This window comes from Colletotrichum fructicola (genome assembly GCF_000319635.2).
Source record: "Colletotrichum fructicola Nara gc5 chromosome Unknown KSG_Nara_v1_contig03, whole genome shotgun sequence".
NCBI classification, from domain to species: Eukaryota; Fungi; Ascomycota; class Sordariomycetes; order Glomerellales; family Glomerellaceae; genus Colletotrichum; species Colletotrichum fructicola.
In genome coordinates this window covers 320,612-338,282 of record NW_027094053.1, presented here as the reverse complement: position 1 = coordinate 338,282, position 17,671 = coordinate 320,612, and the positions used below count along the sequence as shown (strand labels likewise).

The 17,671-nt window shown below is 51.6% G+C and overlaps 4 protein-coding genes across 4 annotated transcripts; 3 read left to right on the top strand and 1 right to left on the bottom strand.

The window, feature by feature from the left end:
- Nucleotides 1-279: 279 nt before the first annotated feature.
- On the top strand, nucleotides 280-2,219 carry aflT-7 (Efflux pump aflT; the record flags this gene model as incomplete). Its single annotated transcript, XM_032029005.1, has 5 exons — nucleotides 280-510; nucleotides 571-852; nucleotides 919-1,254; nucleotides 1,309-1,489; nucleotides 1,540-2,219. The coding sequence occupies 5 exons, from the start codon at nucleotides 280-282 to the stop codon at nucleotides 2,217-2,219; spliced, it is 1,710 nt and encodes a 569-aa protein (XP_031893375.1).
- Nucleotides 2,220-3,878: 1,659 nt separating this feature from the next.
- Nucleotides 3,879-5,089, bottom strand: mp1-2 (Cell wall mannoprotein 1; the record flags this gene model as incomplete). The annotated part of the gene is made up of 3 exons (XM_066151352.1): nucleotides 3,879-4,297; nucleotides 4,425-4,818; nucleotides 4,943-5,089. 3 exons carry the CDS (start codon nucleotides 5,087-5,089, stop codon nucleotides 3,879-3,881), a joined length of 960 nt encoding a protein of 319 aa, XP_066009025.1.
- Nucleotides 5,090-7,771: 2,682 nt separating this feature from the next.
- Nucleotides 7,772-9,197, top strand: fsa4-3 (Methyltransferase fsa4; the record flags this gene model as incomplete). The annotated part of the gene is made up of 6 exons (XM_066151351.1): nucleotides 7,772-7,787; nucleotides 7,841-8,125; nucleotides 8,182-8,308; nucleotides 8,368-8,418; nucleotides 8,470-8,831; nucleotides 8,896-9,197. 6 exons carry the CDS (start codon nucleotides 7,772-7,774, stop codon nucleotides 9,195-9,197), a joined length of 1,143 nt encoding a protein of 380 aa, XP_066009271.1.
- Nucleotides 9,198-13,517: 4,320 nt separating this feature from the next.
- On the top strand, nucleotides 13,518-14,098 carry CGGC5_v004843 (uncharacterized protein; the record flags this gene model as incomplete). The annotated part of the gene is made up of 2 exons (XM_032028970.1): nucleotides 13,518-13,873; nucleotides 13,933-14,098. 2 exons carry the CDS (start codon nucleotides 13,518-13,520, stop codon nucleotides 14,096-14,098), a joined length of 522 nt encoding a protein of 173 aa, XP_031893487.1.
- Nucleotides 14,099-17,671: the final 3,573 nt, after the last annotated feature.

Below are 17,671 nucleotides of genomic sequence, written 5' to 3'. Positions count from 1 at the left end.
ATGCTCAGCAAGATACGCGCTAGCCCCGTTTGGATTACTCGGGCCCGAAGACATTTCAACATTCAGGCTAGGCCAATCAAACAACAGAATGCCGTTCATCTTCTCGGGACATCGACTAGGGTGCCCGAGAATATCATGGTCCATAGAAACACAATCAATATACATAAAGACACAACTTGCCATCCTAATGATGTATCTATTCTCTCGCTCAGTATCGCGCCTCGAATTTCCACTCAGAACACCCATTCAACAGCAACATCCCCCTCTCGTATCTTCATCATGTTCTTCAAAAAGAACCAGTCCACAGACTCCCATGTCTCAGCGCAACCGTCCGACTCTTCGACATATCCCGATCAAAACCCAGTCGTAGAAGACGCCGATATGACAAATGAAACACAGGAAGCAGTTCGCATGAAGACGAATAATTCCGAAAATGTCCAATATCCTTCAGGCCTGAGTCTGGTTTTGATTCTGAGCTCTCTGTTCATCAGCATGTTTCTCGTTTCACTCGTAGGTTTTGCAGATACTCCTGTACTAAGAATGCCATAAGCTAACAGCATGATCTTCCAGGATCGATTGATTATCACGACCGCTATTCCTAAAATTACCGATGAATTCGACTCTGTAACCGACGTCGGATGGTATGGCTCTGTCTTCCTCCTGACAACCTGCGCTTTTCAACTACTCTTCGGCAAAATATACTCCTTCTATAGCATCAAGGCGACTTTCCTTGTCTCGGTATTTCTCTTCGAAGTTGGTTCCGCAATCTGTGGGGCCGCTCCCAGTTCCGACGTCTTCATCTTTGGAAGAGCTCTGGCAGGCGTTGGCTCGGCGGGAATCCTCACGGGAGTGGTAAGTACTTCGGAAGATACACTTTTCCTGGGAAGAAATTCGCCTTCTAACGCAGCCTCCCTCTAGATCATTGTAATCGTGCACGCCGTGCCTCTTCACAAGCGACCCATGTACCAAGGCATGTTCGGCGCTGTTTTCGGCATCGCCTCAATCGTTGGGCCTTTGGTTGGAGGTGCTTTCACAACAAGGCTTACATGGAGATGGTGCTTCTATATCAACCTTCCTTTCGGCGGAGTCGCAGCCTTGGTGATTATCTTCCTCTTGAAGCTTCCCGACAGAGAGGCAAGCACACTCTCCACCAAGGCCAAGCTGGCGCAGTTGGACTTTTACGGAACCTCGGTGCTTATCCCCGGAACCGTCTGTCTGCTGCTGGCATTGCAGTGGGGAGGATTGACCTATACTGTAAGTCGCGACAAGTTCATATTGATAGCGGCTGGGTACTAATATAGCGTGCAGTGGAACAACGGACGTATTGTTGCGCTTCTTGTACTCGCCTGCGTGCTTCTGATTGGCTTTGTTATGGTCCAGATCTTCTTGCCCAAGACAGCAACTATCCCTCCCAAAGTTTTCAAGCAGCGAAGCATCTTGGCAGGTGTCTTTGCAACGTTCTGCATCGGATCGCAGAACATGATCATAAGTAAGCATCGCTGACCTACATATTCCATACCTTAAACTAACAAGTACCAGTCTACTACCTGCCCATCTGGTTCCAGGCCATCCAAGGAGTCTCTGCTGTTGAATCAGGCATTCGCCTGCTCCCACTGGTGCTCTCCATGGTCGTTGCGTCGCTGATGACGGGAGCTCTCATTCGCCGAACCGGCTACTACACACCGTTCCTTATCATCGGAGTCTGCTTCATGAGCGTCGGCGCTGGACTCCTGAACACCCTGCAACTGGATACTCCCAACGCCAAGTGGATCGGATACCAGATTCTATACGGCTTCGGCACCGGTTGTGCCTCTCAGGTCCCCAACATCGCCGCTCAGACGGTACTTCCGAAGAAGGATGTCCCGATCGGTACCTCCCTCATGTTCTTCTCTCAGCTTCTTGGGGGTGCCATCTTCATCTCCGTTGGCCAGAACGTCCTCAACAACCAGCTTCTTGAGCGTTTGTCGTCGGTCCCGGGCTTCAATTCTGCTTTGATTGAGAGCAGCGGTGCCACGTCCCTGACAGATCTGCCAGCTTCGGTCAAGCAGACCGTTTTGGTTGGCTACAATGAGTCGTTGCGTGTTGTCTTCCGTCTTGGACTCATCTTGACCTGTCTCTCGATTCTTGGGGCGTTGGCGATGGAATGGCGGAGCGTCAAGCAGAATGCAAAGAAGGAAGTGCCAAAGACTAAGGAAAGCCAGGCAGCTGAAAAGGTGTAGCCGAGGACGTCGGATGAACGCAACGTTTGTGGGGGTAAATGCATGTATGATTTCTAATTTGATAGACTTGCTCCATAGCCAAAATCCGGATCTCAGCTCCAAAGTAGTGACATATTGGTGCTCTTTTCGCTTGAACTGGTCTTTTTGGGGTTGATGAGTGCATGGGACGAGGGTCCAGCATGATGCCTTAAGTTGAGTTGAATGTTCCGGCTGATAAGCAGCCCAATCTATCAGGCACGGGCTGAGGACCTTCCGATCACCAGTCCATTACAGACAACTTTCGATGATGCTTCAAGTTCAACTTATCATCTGGAAACAACATCAAGTTGTCCGTCTTCCGACTTTAAAATGGGAAGTCATGCGGATCGTGAGAGCAAACCAGTTTGACCAAGGCATCACTACTACGCTAGCGGGTGGACGAATACCACCCCATACTGACTACAACTCTTGAGGGCATGATTTTGACATTAATCCGATGTTGATGTTGATCCTGCCAAATCATTTGACGTCGCTTAGATCGACGAGACACCTAAGCCTCGACTAGGCCTCAGCTGCCCATGCGCGAATCACGAGAGTCTCGTTTCTGGATCTTTCCGATGAGTCGATTCCTGTTCCCAGACCGCCCGTCGTATGGATCACTGGTCTGGGCTTAAAGTGTTTGGAGCAGCCCGGAATCGAATGACACATTTGGCAGATCAAGATGCGATTGGCACACCAGGTAGGTGGGTTCTTAGGGCCCCGGCTTCCGTGGCCCTGTCAGTATCTGCTTCAACGGACCTCCATGTAACACTAGGCTGATGCAGGGGTGCTCCGGGAGAGTCGCCGGTGTACTCGGCGGAGGCCAGACCTCAGCCACCATGCCAAAATACCGGCGCTTGGCGGCGGTCGGTAAGAGCACGTGGCGAAGAGGCTGTCATGAGAGCATGACAGACATGACAGAGGCGAAGGAGGCAATGACGTGGAATGGGTTGGTCGTGATAGTGCCTTGGTTTGTGTCACTGAAAGTTTGCATCCTACGCGGGGAAAGTTCTGTCATGACCTATGCCATGCGGGGCCTCAAGAACGGCATAAGGCGCCAGATAATATCATCATGTCAAATACTTCTTTGACAGTATGGGTTGTGGTTGTTGAGAGACTGGGATGTGATGACTGTTTAGAACGGCCTGCCTGGTCAAAGCTTCGGCCGCGGCATCACAAGCAAAGTTGCACATGTGTCTCTGCCCTGCGGGGCAAATCGATTCTCAGCCCCCATAGGATCGACAGATTCCTAATATCACCCGGAGCGTGACACGGCGACTTTTGGGTGGTATGCGGGACTAAATCTGAATATCTGGGGTAGTACCTTGGCTCACATCTACAGGGCTGTGAAGGATCTACGAAACTTGACTGTGAGGCCGATCGCGCCGGGCCTCGTAAGATCACCCGCTAGTAACGTTTCACTACTGCCCACCCCCTCATGATGAGAAGATGATGTAGCTTCAACACATGCTTTCTCAGGTTGACAAGTTGAGAACAGCTAGAGGATGGTGGTGGAAGTAGAGTAGACAACAAGATTCACGCTAGACGCCGTACGAAAACAGACAGAATAGTAATGAAAGATCCAACAATGATGATTTGCTACAGGCTAACTAAGCTGCAAGGAGTATCCCGGTCTGTACTTTATTCTTCATCCTCCAATGCCGCGTCTTCTGAGAAATCCACCACGTTCGCCTTAGTCGTGCCGGTTCCTGTCGCACCACCTCCTAGTCCACCAAGAAGAGCACCGAGTCCACCAAGACCACCAGCACCACCTGCACCGGCCGCTCCTCCGGCTCCAGCTCCACCAGTAAGTCCTCCAAGGAGAGCACCAATACCGCCAGCACCAGCAGCACCGTTAGTACCACCGCCGCCGAGGAGACCTCCGAGCAGACCCTCGAGGCCCCCGGCGGGAGCAGCGGGGGCGGCAGCTGGGGCCTTGGGAGCGGCAGGGGCAGCAGCGGGTGTCTTGGGAGTAGCTGGGGCAGCAGCAGGCGCCTTAGAGGCAGCGGGAGCAGAAGCAGGGGGGGCAGCACCAGGCTTGCTAGGAGTTGCGGGAGTTGCTGGAGAGTGTTGGAGGCATTCGTTAGTATTCGATTATACGGTTCTCTTCGGACGGACGAGCGAGCGGACGGGGGGGGGGGGAGCGAGGGGACGCGGCGCGCGACGTTGGGGGGGTGGTTTACGCACCACCGCCGGCGGCACCGCCGTAGGCCTGGATGCCCTTGTCGATAGCGGCGGTGATCTGGTCGATAGACTGTTGAGCGATGCCCTGGCCGATGGCGGGAACCTTGGAGACGATAGCCTGGCCGAGACCAGCGGAGGCCTGCTTCTGAGCGGTGAGTTGCTGGGCGACAACCTGGGAGATACCGAGTTGGTCGAAGGTGGCCTTCTTCGCGATCAGGTCATCAACGGTCGTCGTGGCGGTGCTGGTGAGGTCGGTAGCGAGCTGCTGGAGTCCGAGGGCCTCCTGCAGCTGCAGGGCCTGGGCGCCCTGGATATCGGTCTGAGCCTTCGTCAGAGCAGACTGGACATCTGTGGCGGCGGTCTGGACGGCAGCGACGGTGCTGGCGTCGTTGGCAGCCTGCAGGTTGCTCGTCTTAGTCTGACTAATCTGATTTTTACCTGGAGCGGACGCGTGGGAAACTGAGCCAAACGGCTGCTTTTGATCCCGCACCTGCATATGCCCGACGTTGGGATGCACGTACCTTCACAGCGGTATCAAGCTTCTGGAGAGATTGTTGAACGGATGTGACAGCGCCCTGGATCGTCGCGAGTTGGCGCTTCTCGTTCGTGGTCGGGAGGGCAAAGGCCGTGCCGATGAGGGTGAAGATGAGGGTCTTGGTCAGCTGCATTTTGATTCACTATCCAGAGTGATTCTGCTAATACGGTAAGAAGTATTGGATTAGGGAATAAGAAAAAAAACCTTCAAGGTGAATCTCCAACCCGGGAGTATATATGTGAGAGCGTTGAATGTGTCTGTGCCGACAAAGTTTGTTTGGTGATGAGCTTTTTTCCATCCCCGATTGATCGCGGGAACTATCAGCATAATATACAAACCGGATGGATGCGCGCTGACCTCATGGGCCACAGGCATGCTCATCTCGTGAGTTCACCTCGGCAGCAAACCACCCTCCTCGATCGAGGCGACGGGGGATGCTGGATGCCAGGCGAACCAGGATGGACACAGCCCCTCCGAAGTCTGAGACGAAAGAAACCATCGAGTGTGGATATTATTATCGCACCTTAGCAGAAGGCAGAGGCAAAGAACGAGCAACGCGCTGTTTTCGGGCGTCTCAAGTGGTTCGACAGACCTCCCTTGTTTGGTGAGCCAGGGGGAGGGCACGGAGGACGTGCCACGTTAGGCCGGTCTCGATAAGTCAGTTGGTGTTCTTGGCCTAGCCGTTGAGAGTTGAGGGGAGCAGCCATAGCTTCCATGGCGTCTCCACGGGGGCCGTTTGACGAATTGAGAATTGCGCCATGTCGGAGGGCCCATCGTGCAGACAGAGTTGGTGTGTGTGAATTTGCGTTGTGTCGTTTGGTGTGGGGGCAGCCAACACAAGAGCAGAATAGTCAGTCGTGCGCGCTTCTTGGGCCAAGTTCAGATGAAACGAAACTCGACCGTGTCGTCTCAGAAGGTCGAGTGCAACTACCCTTTACGAGATCGGCAAGGAGTGCCATGCCCGAGCGGCAACGCTTATTACGGACGTTGTGAGACGTTATTGGGAGAAATTCGTCGGACGGCCCAGGAATGCCCAACGGGTATTGGTGGCAACGTGGGAGAAAGCAGGGTTGAGGCTCTCATGGGTTTGCCAGTTTCGGCTCTCCGCACTAACGACATCGAGTCAGAGAGTCAAGGAGCCTCAAGCGCGACGACATCTGTCATTCGCCCAACGTTTTTGCATGGATTCGTCGACGACATCGACACATGGCACGCCAGATGACCCAAGCCCAGAGCCCCCAGCCCAGCTATCTACACGCGTCAGTGGAGGCGATGCGTATGGGTTGCCTTAATAGGAAGTGAGGGGGAGAAAACCTTCGCCAGGAGGGTGCCCGTCGGTTAGCCGGGAATGGCCTCAAAACAGGTTCAAACGGGGTCGCCATCTGGATCGCCGCATGGGTTACGCAGGAGTCCTGGCTTAGCTCCATCACGGCTGGCGGCTCACGGCTCACGGCTCTACTCCACGACAGCACTAGATTTAACCTTAGTGTTCTAGATGCCGCTCACAACCGCGCCAAGATGGGGCCATCGAAGTAACCTCCCGATCCCCCGCGAATAGAAAAAAAAGGGTCCCTAGCTAGGAGCCTGTTTGTCTCGGCCTTGACCGGCGATTATAGTCTGGGGATACGCGGCATCGTCTTGGCTGATTATGGGGAGAAGCGGCGATGATGTCACATGGCGTAGTAGTCCGGTATGGCATATTGGAACCAACATCCAGCCAAGCTGAATAACACGGATGATCGGCTGGCAGCCACATCTGGCGACGCAGGGCCCTTCGGTTCATCGCCCAAACATCCAACACGGAACGGGGAGAGAAGGACAGCCGGATCACCAGACAAGCGGCTGCCAAGACTTGCGACGTGTTGGCCTAATCGGTTCCTGTCACCCAGGCCCTGTCAAGACGGGCGCCATGCATAACTTGGACCACGTCGCTGAGTTCCCTTTACCCTCCGCCTTCCTAGTTTGGCAACCCATGAGTCAACTCGAGGGCGGATAGTGACAGAACGAGGTTTTGCAAATGGGCAAACGCGGTTTGGTGTCAAGTTGCAGAGTCGCGCAGCTACGGCCATTCCGTTCTCCTGGCGTCGCTGCACAGAAGGCGGGATTTGTTCGAGAAGGAATCTGTCTGACACTTCCTGTTGCCGTGGTGCCGTTCTCAGGCCCTTTCCACCCCTTCTTTCAGCTCTTACGTTTAACAGCAGAGTTGCCGATGCGAGTGCGATTATTCGCTGATTCGGTGCGGCAGCAAGATACAAAGATGGGATGACGACTGACTAACTAGCCCTCCCATAAGGCGGACCAGTCCGCGGAATGCGATTCGCCTGTCAGTTGAATGGAGCCTGGGTGGCTGGGGCGCCTGATCGACTCGAGGGTCTGGCATTTTGTGGATATTTGGAAGATCCTTTTTCGGCCCTTTCGGGTTTCGGCCGGTGCCAATTGTTTCTCGCATTTCGCTTTATTTGACAGCGCATTCCATGTCAAAAGACCGAGAAGGATCGGCCCCGCTATGGCCGGCCACCGGCGGCGTTATCGGTGAAATGCGGGGCTGTCTCTCGGGCGGCCCGGATTCGGTCGTGTAAGTCCGTCAGTAAGCTCGGGAAATCCGCTCGGTGAATTCGTGCAGCAGCGGTGAGACAGAAGCTAGAAGCCAAAAATGGCCTGTTTTTGAGAGAGGTTAAACATTGCTTCGCTTCTAAGTTTTCTTCTTCGCAGTTTGCTACCTGGAGGCGCACCTTGTTGACTGCAGTATAAACGTCCGGAAAAGAAGGATAACTACCGCCGCCGCCTGCTATCAGCATCTCTTGTTCGATATTACATGATCACTATTCTTTGTAGTAGGACCTTCGGAATTCAAACAATCGTAATCGCCTAATCGCCATGGCAGCCTGTACTGAAACACTCACGGACCTGGCCTCCCAGCTGTCTGGGATCGCCACTTCGCCCGCCAGCGACGCGGAAAAGAATGCTGCCGCTGCCGGAATCGCCAAGCAGATACTCAAGACAGTCCGAACTCCCTACCCTGATTGGATGGAGAAGGCATTTGCGAATGTAGAGATCACGGCACTGCGGCTTTGCATTGATTGGGGCGTTTTTGCCGCCATCCCGGAACAGGGCACAATCTCGTTCTCGGAACTTGCCAAGCAAGTGAAATCAGAGACGTCGCTGATCCGTATGTTCTTGATGATTAAGCTGCTACCAGAGCTGGGCAATTGACACTTGCCTTAGGACGCATCTGTTGGGTTCCTATCGCGAGCGGCGTTTTGCGCCAGTATGGAACCGATCAAGTCGGGCACACGGCGCTCTCTCGCCAATATCTCCCAGGAAGCCCCGATGGCCTTCTGCTGTCCATGGTGTGAGTAACACTGCCCCGGCGACTATCTTCATCGGCTAACCATGTGCCTCTCACTTCAGTTTCGATGAGCACATGCTCCCAGCCTTGAAGCTGCCTGAATACTTCATCGAGTACGGTCGCCGCGAGCCAGTCACCCGTCTCCACACGCCTCATGCGTACAGTCACGGCCAGCCCGACAGGGACATATGGGAGATCCAAAAGGAAAATCCCCAGCGCATGAAGCGATTTATGGCAGCGATGGATGTATTGCAAAGGTTCATCCCGTTGGTTGGCATGTACGACTTCAACTGGGTCAAGTCAAAGCTTGCGGAAGACAAAGATCGCGTCATTCTCGTCGACGTTGGCGGCGGCAAAGGCCACGCCATCAAGGCTATTCTCAACGAGAACCCCTTCATTCCGGCAGAGCGTGTGGTCCTGGAGGATCGCGACGAGATCATCGAGGAGGTTGCCGCATTGACGGAGCCCGAGCTTAAGGGCGTCCAGCTTCAGGTGCATGATTTCCACAAGCCGCAGCCTGTCAAGGGTAAGTCATTGAGTTTCTAGAGATTTCCATCATTCCCGCTGCAGACATTAGTTGACTTATGCAGGCGCACTGATCTACTGGATTCGCCGATGCCTACATGACTACGGCGACGACGTCTGTGTGAAGATGCTCACGCAGCTCTCGGACGCCATGGCTTCGGACAGCAAAGTTCTCATCAGTGAGATGGTTATGTCGAATCCTCCGGATCCCCTGGCCGCTATGAACGACTTTGGCATGCTAGAGATTGGAGGAAAGGAACGGACCGCGGACGATTGGGCAGAGCTGGTCGCACGGGCAGGACTGAAGATGGAAGGAATTCATGGCTTGGACAAGAAGATGCAGGTTATTGAGTGCATCAAGGCATGAGCTGGCGTATGTCAGCACACTGGACGAATAATTCACATGAGGCTGGCGTCGGATTTGATAGAACTCAACTCTTCTTGAAAACTGTTTGCAATCTCCGAGCCATCCAGCGTCCAGCATCGGATAACCCGACTGTTTGGTTGTGCACATCGTGATACTTGACCATGGCGGATGCTTCCGATTGGAAGATTTTCAAAGAAAGCAATTTGAACATTTTGATCCGATCACTTCCATGAAGGTTGGCTTAGTTCACTAATCTCCCCGCAACATCAACAACGCGTGTCGCGGAGCGGTTCCGCAGGCGCGAAACCATCTTTTGAATCAACTAGCTTTCCAACCCCAGATTTACGTTTGCCCAAGGTTCAACCCCTGCAGGTCTCTGAGTGAAACATTCTTAAATGGTTGACAAAAGGTAGTTTTCTGCAGCACATGAAGACGAAACCGACACCAAAATGCCCGACCGGATTGTCCAATCAGTCTGAGCAAAAGATTGGATGATCCTGTCATCGTTATCGGTAACTTTTAGGAGACTTAGCAAAGGAGTTGAGAACTATAACCGGGCAAATAACTACGTTACGCAATGCTCAAACTTCCTCGTGGTAAAACGCACGGCTGATATGAGGCGTGCGTCATCCCCTCTCGGGCATGTCATTGGGTGTTTATACGTCTCATCTGCCAATGGCGAGTTGCCTTTATCATCATGCCGGCGGGCCAAAACTATGACAGCCTTTGCCAAGGCTAATCTCAAACTGCGGATTTATCTCGGCCGAGATGCCAATTGCCCGTAGCTTTAAAACCTGTAAGTTGTAAGATGTCAGATGGTTCAGAGACAATCGGATTGAACCCTGGTTAGTACTTGAGAGATATCTTAGCCCGATCCAGGCTGACCGATCTTGTTTTGATATCTTTAAACGCACTTGTGATCTGCGTTGGAGTTGAGATAAGCTTTTCATTGTCATAACAGTAGTAGACATACGACTACAATCGCTAGTGGAGCGTGTGATCAGTAGCAAGACAAGATAGGATATCTTGTTTCTTATCGCTCTCATGAACAAACGTCAAGTAAGCATTTTGTGGGATCATTGTGCTCGACTTTAAACGTGATGTTCGGAAATCAAAGCAGTCAATCGAATGTCTTTGTATCGAATTCAAGCCGGAAACTTTGATGATTCGATTATTTGATGCGACACCTTGCGCAAGCTTCTTGATGGGTTGTACGTTCGCTCTACAATAATTAAGGCGACTTTATGTTTCAAAGTCTCGAATTCCCATAAGAAATCTTTCTAATTCGGTGATACCATTTTAATTCGTGAAAAACTCGCTGGTCTTCAGACGTGTTTCTAGTATCACTGATACTCGGGCTACTAAGTCCTATTCGAGAGACGCAGTCACATAGACTTGTAGAGATAGGCAATATTATCACTCTACCTTGACTCTTACCACCCTTTGGCCGTTTCTCGCTATTAATCTAGATGGTATGCAGCAAGCTAAGGAGAGTCCGACGTGTAGCCTCTTGAGGTTACTTCAGGGGGCATGAGGGCCTCTGGGGGCACGTAGAAGGGATACGTCCCGGTAGTTGCGACAGCGTCGAAGGTCTGGTATGATTCATTTACACTCCAGCATCTCTGAATCTTCTTCCTCGGCTTGCGTTTGCACTGTTCCAAGGGCTACTATAATGCGATGCCGGCCCAGTACGATCACTGGGTTCTGTAGCAAATGTGATTCATTTTTCAACTACCATAGCTGACATCAATTCCGGAATTTTGGTCTTCGGAATGAACACTGTGCGGCATATGTTGCCTTCTTAATCGAACACCCATGGCTGATAGCAGAGTTCTCTGATTGCAAGATTCCGCCATCATCTATTTCAAAGAATAAAAGTAGCTCCAGTTCTGCTGGGAAGCCTGCACCATGTCGATTGAATCCGGAACACTCTTTTACATACTCCTAATAGGACTCTGAGTTACTTAGCATCCGGCCTATCTATTATATGAAAATTCACATAATCCTGAGTCCGATGTTGATCGTGTAGCTCTGTTTCCCATAGATCTTCAGTTATGGAATTCGCCTGTTCTCAGCATAGCTCCTCCCCAAGTTTGGAATTACCTTGACCGATGCAGCATCGGAGAACTTGTAAGAGTGAAATTGATATTATCCAAAGACTTCTGCCTCTTTCTTTCAGGGCCAGCTCCAACAGTCTCGTCCGACAAACGCCGCTCGGGCAAGCACATTGATGTGGCCGTTACCTAGTAAATTACAGAAGATTTCGCAGTATCGCTAACTTACTTCCAAATCTTCCATGCCTTTCCCATTGACAAACCGTTCATGGCAATCCATACTTCTTTGCCTTACAGGCTTGTGTTGCCAAAACAGTTGGCCCGCTTGAAGATGGCTGAGCGTATTATGACTGAAGTAATCAAATCGTGATACGGCACATCCCAGTCGAGGTGCAATACTCTGATTACCTGTCGTCTGAAGTTTTGGCACGGAGTTCTAGGCTTTCCAGTGACAAATCGTTCCAGACACATTCCACCGAAGAAGGAATTCCAGTGAAGCGATCGACGGATAGGGCTGTGTGGCCAAGAATAAACCAGCCGCGCGATGCGGCATACCGGGTAACATCTGATATTCCATTAATGCAACTTCGGAACGCGGCTGGCAATCAGACGAATCAAATATCAGCAAACATTGCTTCGCTGTTTTGTCGCGCGGCAATGAAATATGATTTCGGCGGTTTCCCCCGCGATGCGGCTAGCATCCAACGATAGACTTTGCGCATTACGCACGATGAAGTTACCCGTTATGTATTCCAGACATCTCGAACCTGTCAGTGGAACTCAAAGCTTATTCAACGTGACTTCTCGGCAGACAATGGCCCGCTCTGAGATAGGAAAGACTGTCGGGTAGATAGTTCAAGAAGGCGCATACGCGCAACCTTCCCATTTCCCCTTTGAAACATCGAGCTCAGTCTTCCAATTGATGTCTCGTCTTGATATGATAGATTGAGCATCATACACGCGATGCTGAAAGGAGGCGTTCACATCTTGCCGGCCCTGCCCCGCGAAGGTAAGAACGGCGCCATGCACCCACAGCAACGGTATAGAACAATTAATCTGAAGATGCTGGTCTGGGAACAATTATGGGTGACATCTTGAGTGTACCTTCTGGAGAAACGTTATCTTGCGACAGGCTAGAATATCTGCCGGCATGCGAAGCACAAATACTTCACGCATGCAAAGGATTCATGTCCACAGAGCTTGAATTGGATCAACCTTTGACAGATTCGGTCTATGTCTTCGAGCTGCTTTTTCTCATTCGGCTTGGAAGTTGGCTTTATCTTGATCGCTTGATACAGATGCGTGCATGTTTCCCCTGGTCTCTGTGAAGTCACATTCGTGGACGACTTTCTAATTAAGGTCATATTCCAATCTGGTCAACAGCTGTCCAAAATCTCCAAACGTGATTATCAAAAGCTCGGTGGCTGAAATAGGCATTGCTTTCCGTGTAAGATAAGTAAGGTATTCGAATCGTGGATATTAGTCCGCCCTTGATGTAGTGTTTTGACTGGCTAAGACCTGGTAGAAGATTCGCGACACAACGCGATTCTCTGTCCAAAAGAATCAGTAAAAACATGATGGAAGACTCTGGCTAGTCTTGCGTGGAATCATCTCATGGTGCCTATCTCTATGAAAGTTGGTAACCTGGAGTATCATCGTGAAGACTTTCGGAACCGATGGCCGAGCTCGGTGGCATCATCCGATTTCCCCTCTCTCATGTTTACGTGATTCGAGCGTCGCATTGTCAATTGGCTGTCTATCATGCAAAGTTTCATGTTATGTTGTCAATGTTGAAGCGATATCGCAGTGTTCGTGATACCAAACGATGACGCCATCTGACAGCTGATAACGTGACGTTCCACCAGGATGGTGACAACCCCAAGCCGGGCCTCTCACTGCGGGACAGATCAGGGCATTCGTAAAATCCCCAGACTATCACGACATACCAACGTCGAATAATAATGGAGGATCTGCGTAAGATCTCACTGTGCCTGACTGTCACCGCTTGTTCCTAGATTGGCTTGCATACGCTTTGATTTGGGGCTGACCAAGCACGCCATTACAAATCAGTATTCGATAATCACAGCCCTTCAACTTCCCCGCGATATAAAGATGGTCTGAAGTTCTGTCGAATCGTCATTGTTTCGGACGACTTCAGCGCATGCACAACATAAACCTTGACCATAAATAAAACCATCAATCTAGTCCCGAGCCTTCCGACTTCCTCCCCTCTTTCATCATCAAATTCTCCTCAATTACAGCAAACATGGCCACTGTATCTGTCTACGACGCAACCATTCCTACCTTCACCAAGGGTCTCAAGACCTTTCAACACATTCTCACCAAGGCCGAGGAGCACGCCAAGGCCAATAAAGTCGACGTGAACACCTACGCCGAGGCTCGCATCATTGAGGACCAGCTTCCCCTCACCTTCCAGGTGCAGAATGCTACCAAGACTGTCAAGACCAACATCGGCCGTCTGACCGGTGTTGAGCTGGAGCCGTTCGAGAACAAGGAGAAGACGTTTGCGGACTTGCACGCACGTATCAAGGAGACGCTTGACTTGCTCAGCAAGGTCGACGCCGCCACTGTCAACGCCAAGGCTAGCTCCGAGGTTGAGTTGTGAGTAACCCTGCTGCGGAGGCATATCTGTAATCAGAAGACTGACTTGATGTTACAAGGCCTATTTTCGGTGGAAAGACACTTAAGCTCACCGCAACCGAGGCGGCTTTGAGCCATGGCATTCCCAACTTCTTCTTCCACCTCAACGCTGGATATGCCATCTTGAGAGCGAAGGGTGTCCCGGTTGGCAAGGCGGACTACCTTGGTAGCTTTGTTCTTCCTTAAATCATAGGGATGAACCAAAATAAAAATCGATGATGAATGAATACATAAACTCGAATGGTTTGAAACACTTGTGCATGTTCACGAAATTGGCCAACTATATAAGTCATAATTCGACAGTCCTACGGTGATACGGATTAGCGTGTTTAAGGCTGCACCTTGAGACTGTGCAAGCTTGTTTGTCATGAGTGATTCGTTCGCTAGATATTTTCCACTCGAGCTGGAGACTTCCAACAGTTGCATAAGATGAGCGTGGAGGGGTGGGTATAAGTAGCACTGAGCTGGCCATCTTACTTGCTCATCAATAGATAGATATCGTTCTTCCGGTGCTAGAACGCGACAAGCGCTACTGCGGGACAGGAAAATGCAATAAATGGACAAAACAACAAAAGGGAAAGCACGTTTGGTGATGCTCTTCGACCGACCTGGGACTCGAACCCAGAACCTTCAGCTGTGAAGACCTCCTGATGGAATAGGAGGCTGACGCGCTACCATTGCGCCAGCCGGCCAGCTGTTGCGACATCGGAGCGTTATTCCAAATTCTGAGGGTCGACGAACGAGGTCCACCTCAGGATCGCGAGTTTGTCCCACCAGTGTTGTCCTCGTATCGTCAGCTGTTGCGGGGTAACTACGAGGCTGCTGAGAAGTAGGAGGCAGGAGACAGGAAGTAGGAAAACAAAACTCAAAATGCAACACACAAAAAATAGGGTAGTTAAAGTGGATGTAACTGGCAGCATTGCTAAAGAAAGAGAGTTAAACCCAAGATCAGCTGAGTTGCGTTGGTGATGTCAGTGCCCCCGGACAAATGGCCGGGGTCCTCCGACTGAATTAGTGAATGCGAACATCACCTACTTGGGCCTTATCTAATTAAACTACGGTGCGCTGGACATGTAGATAGTTCCTTCGTCCATTCGCTGCCCAGACGACTTGCATTCGAAATCGATTGAAACAACGTCCACAGCTGACATCTCGGACGAGTCTTCCCCTGAGCCGCAACTAGCTGGCCGCGTCGTCAGCCTTCATTAACAGACGCCGCTAAAAGCTAGAAAGGCTAGGGGCGCCTTAAGGCGCTATGGATGCACATGCCAGGGGCACTGTCAGCACAGCGTCGCATGGCCCAAGACATCAAAAGCAGCGGCATTCCTCCTTATTTAACATGATTGCTGGCTTCTGCCCAAAGTCTGCGAGTCATTAGGTTGCTTCCTCGGTGCTGGGTTTCCTCAAGCGTGCAAGTAATCAAGGACGATGACCCGCTGATTGCGAAGAGCCCAGCCTGATTATTGACATCCGTACCACTGTTATCACCGACCACACCGAAAGGACACGGACCAGCCCGCGAGCCAGGCATTGCTACCGAGAATGTCACATCGGTCAAGCTAGATTCACCGGGGAGCCTCGGATCGGGATGATGGCATTCATGCCCGGCAATGAGGACGGACAATGATCGTTACTCCCGGCTCACCCACCCACGGCATTTGGACGGTGATTGCGAGATGATGCTCAACACACTGGTCCAACGAGATGAGCAACAATCAGTGCCGAACAACAGCAATTACAACGGATGCGCTACTGGAGCCTCGCGCAGTGCCGTAACTTGCTTACGACCGCGCTTCTTCAGGATATCCCGGCATTCTCTTCAGTATCAATCAGGCACCAACCACTCACCAACCAGTTACCAACATGGGTGTATTGAACCAGCGGATAGAAGCAGCATTTCTGCACGTATTTAGCGCGATTACAACTTTACGGAGTTCGGTGTCCTCATTCTACCGCCGCATCCATCGCAGGGTGTGTCCATACGCATGTGAGAAATGACAGAGGGCAGCAGATGCGTCCCAAGAAACAACCGCCGTATCCCATTGTAATATTTGCAAATCCGACCTCAACCAAGATCCGTCAAAATGATCAAGCAGGATTGGGCAGTGGAGTTGGGCAACTGCAAGCAGGGCAAATAATGGAGCAACCCGTTTCGCCAGCAAGCGACTCTGTGCGAGATAAGCACCATGCTGCGTCTCGGCTCGCTGCCTGCGACCTTATTACTCTACTCAGTGGGAACATCTCCGCAGGTCCGCCATGGATCGTCGCTTTCGCGATTCAACGAGCACCCTGCCAACTCGTGATTGATTTACAATCGATGAAGCAGGAACCACATCTCCGTGTCTACACCTTTCAGAGTCGCCAATCCGCGATTGCTTCAGTTCATGTATCGCACGTGGGCCCAAGGGTCTTGGTCGAACCCCGTCCTGGGCAGCAGGAACAGACGCCATCGCCAGTCCTGACTCCCACGTTCTGATCCGGGGAGCGACTCATTCACTTCACAATCACACAGCCATCACAGCACACTGCCCCTCACCTGCGGAGCCGTACCAGCTTGATTTGCCGTCACGTTTAGTCACCGGTGCGACATCTCAGGCTGTTTCAGATACTTTTGAACCAGAAAATCTGGTGATTTCAGAGTCATGTGCAAGAGGGGTTAAGCGATCCTATCCACGGAAGACTATCGCGAATTCGATTTCGTGAGACCAAACACGGACATCATGGCCATCCCAGATTGTCAACGCTCGTCTGTTTGCCACAGTCCACACACCGTTCTCTTGACAACTGAGCCGTTGAACCCTTAACGGTGCGGCCCGGATGCAGGATTCAGACGGTGTGTCGCTTTGACCTCCTTCGCCCGTTTTTCTTCGTGAGGCTTTTTGACAGAGAGCAAGGACGGGCCTACATCGGAGCGCAATGTCCACCAGAAGAAGCTTGTCTCGCGAGATCTGGTTGCTCATCCGACTCGCCCAATAGTTTGTATATCGTCATCCGGTGTGATTGAGCTTGCAGAGGATCAGTTCCCCGACGCCATGCAACTGTCACCATCTCATTATGATGGCCACGAGATGCCCTGTGCACACACGCTTGCAATCCGAGTGGGATGGATGGCATTGAACCGATGGAGATGAAGTGAGCGGTATGGCAGCAAACAACAACGAACATGATGGCCGTGCACATGCCAGACATCATGTTCTTCGATAGGCGACAGAGTCAATGGTAGGCGGGGTAATCGCACCCCTCCTTCACCAGGTGCTCTCGCCATGCTTTGTTCCATTGATGGACGATAAAGTTGCCCCGAGAAGCATATTGGGAACAGCAACACTATCTGCAGTAACGCAGGATTGGAGCATGACATTTTGACACCAGGGCCGTGCCCCTGTGCCAGCAGCAAAGAGGCGCATGTCATCACATCATGGCGTCCGGGCAGGCTTGAAGAACTGCCAATAAGTCCGCCGATCTCGAGCTGTGACGAGCGCCACTGATCCATCAGCGGGCAATGGGCCAAAGTTTATTCCCCATGCGACCGCTGTGGACTGTCCTCAATGGGGGATAGTATCACCAAGGGTCCTGGGCGACTGGGCAAGATTATCAAGATTCTCGCTGAAGGATCTCTTCTCATTGCCCGAAGAAAACAGCGTTGGTGAAGATTGACCGTGTCCGGCCAGTCGTGCCGAGGACAAAGTGCTTTGCGCTCAGACCTTCGTCCTCCATTGCGTGCCCTGAATGAGAGTCATTCGATGGCATGACTTACAAGAC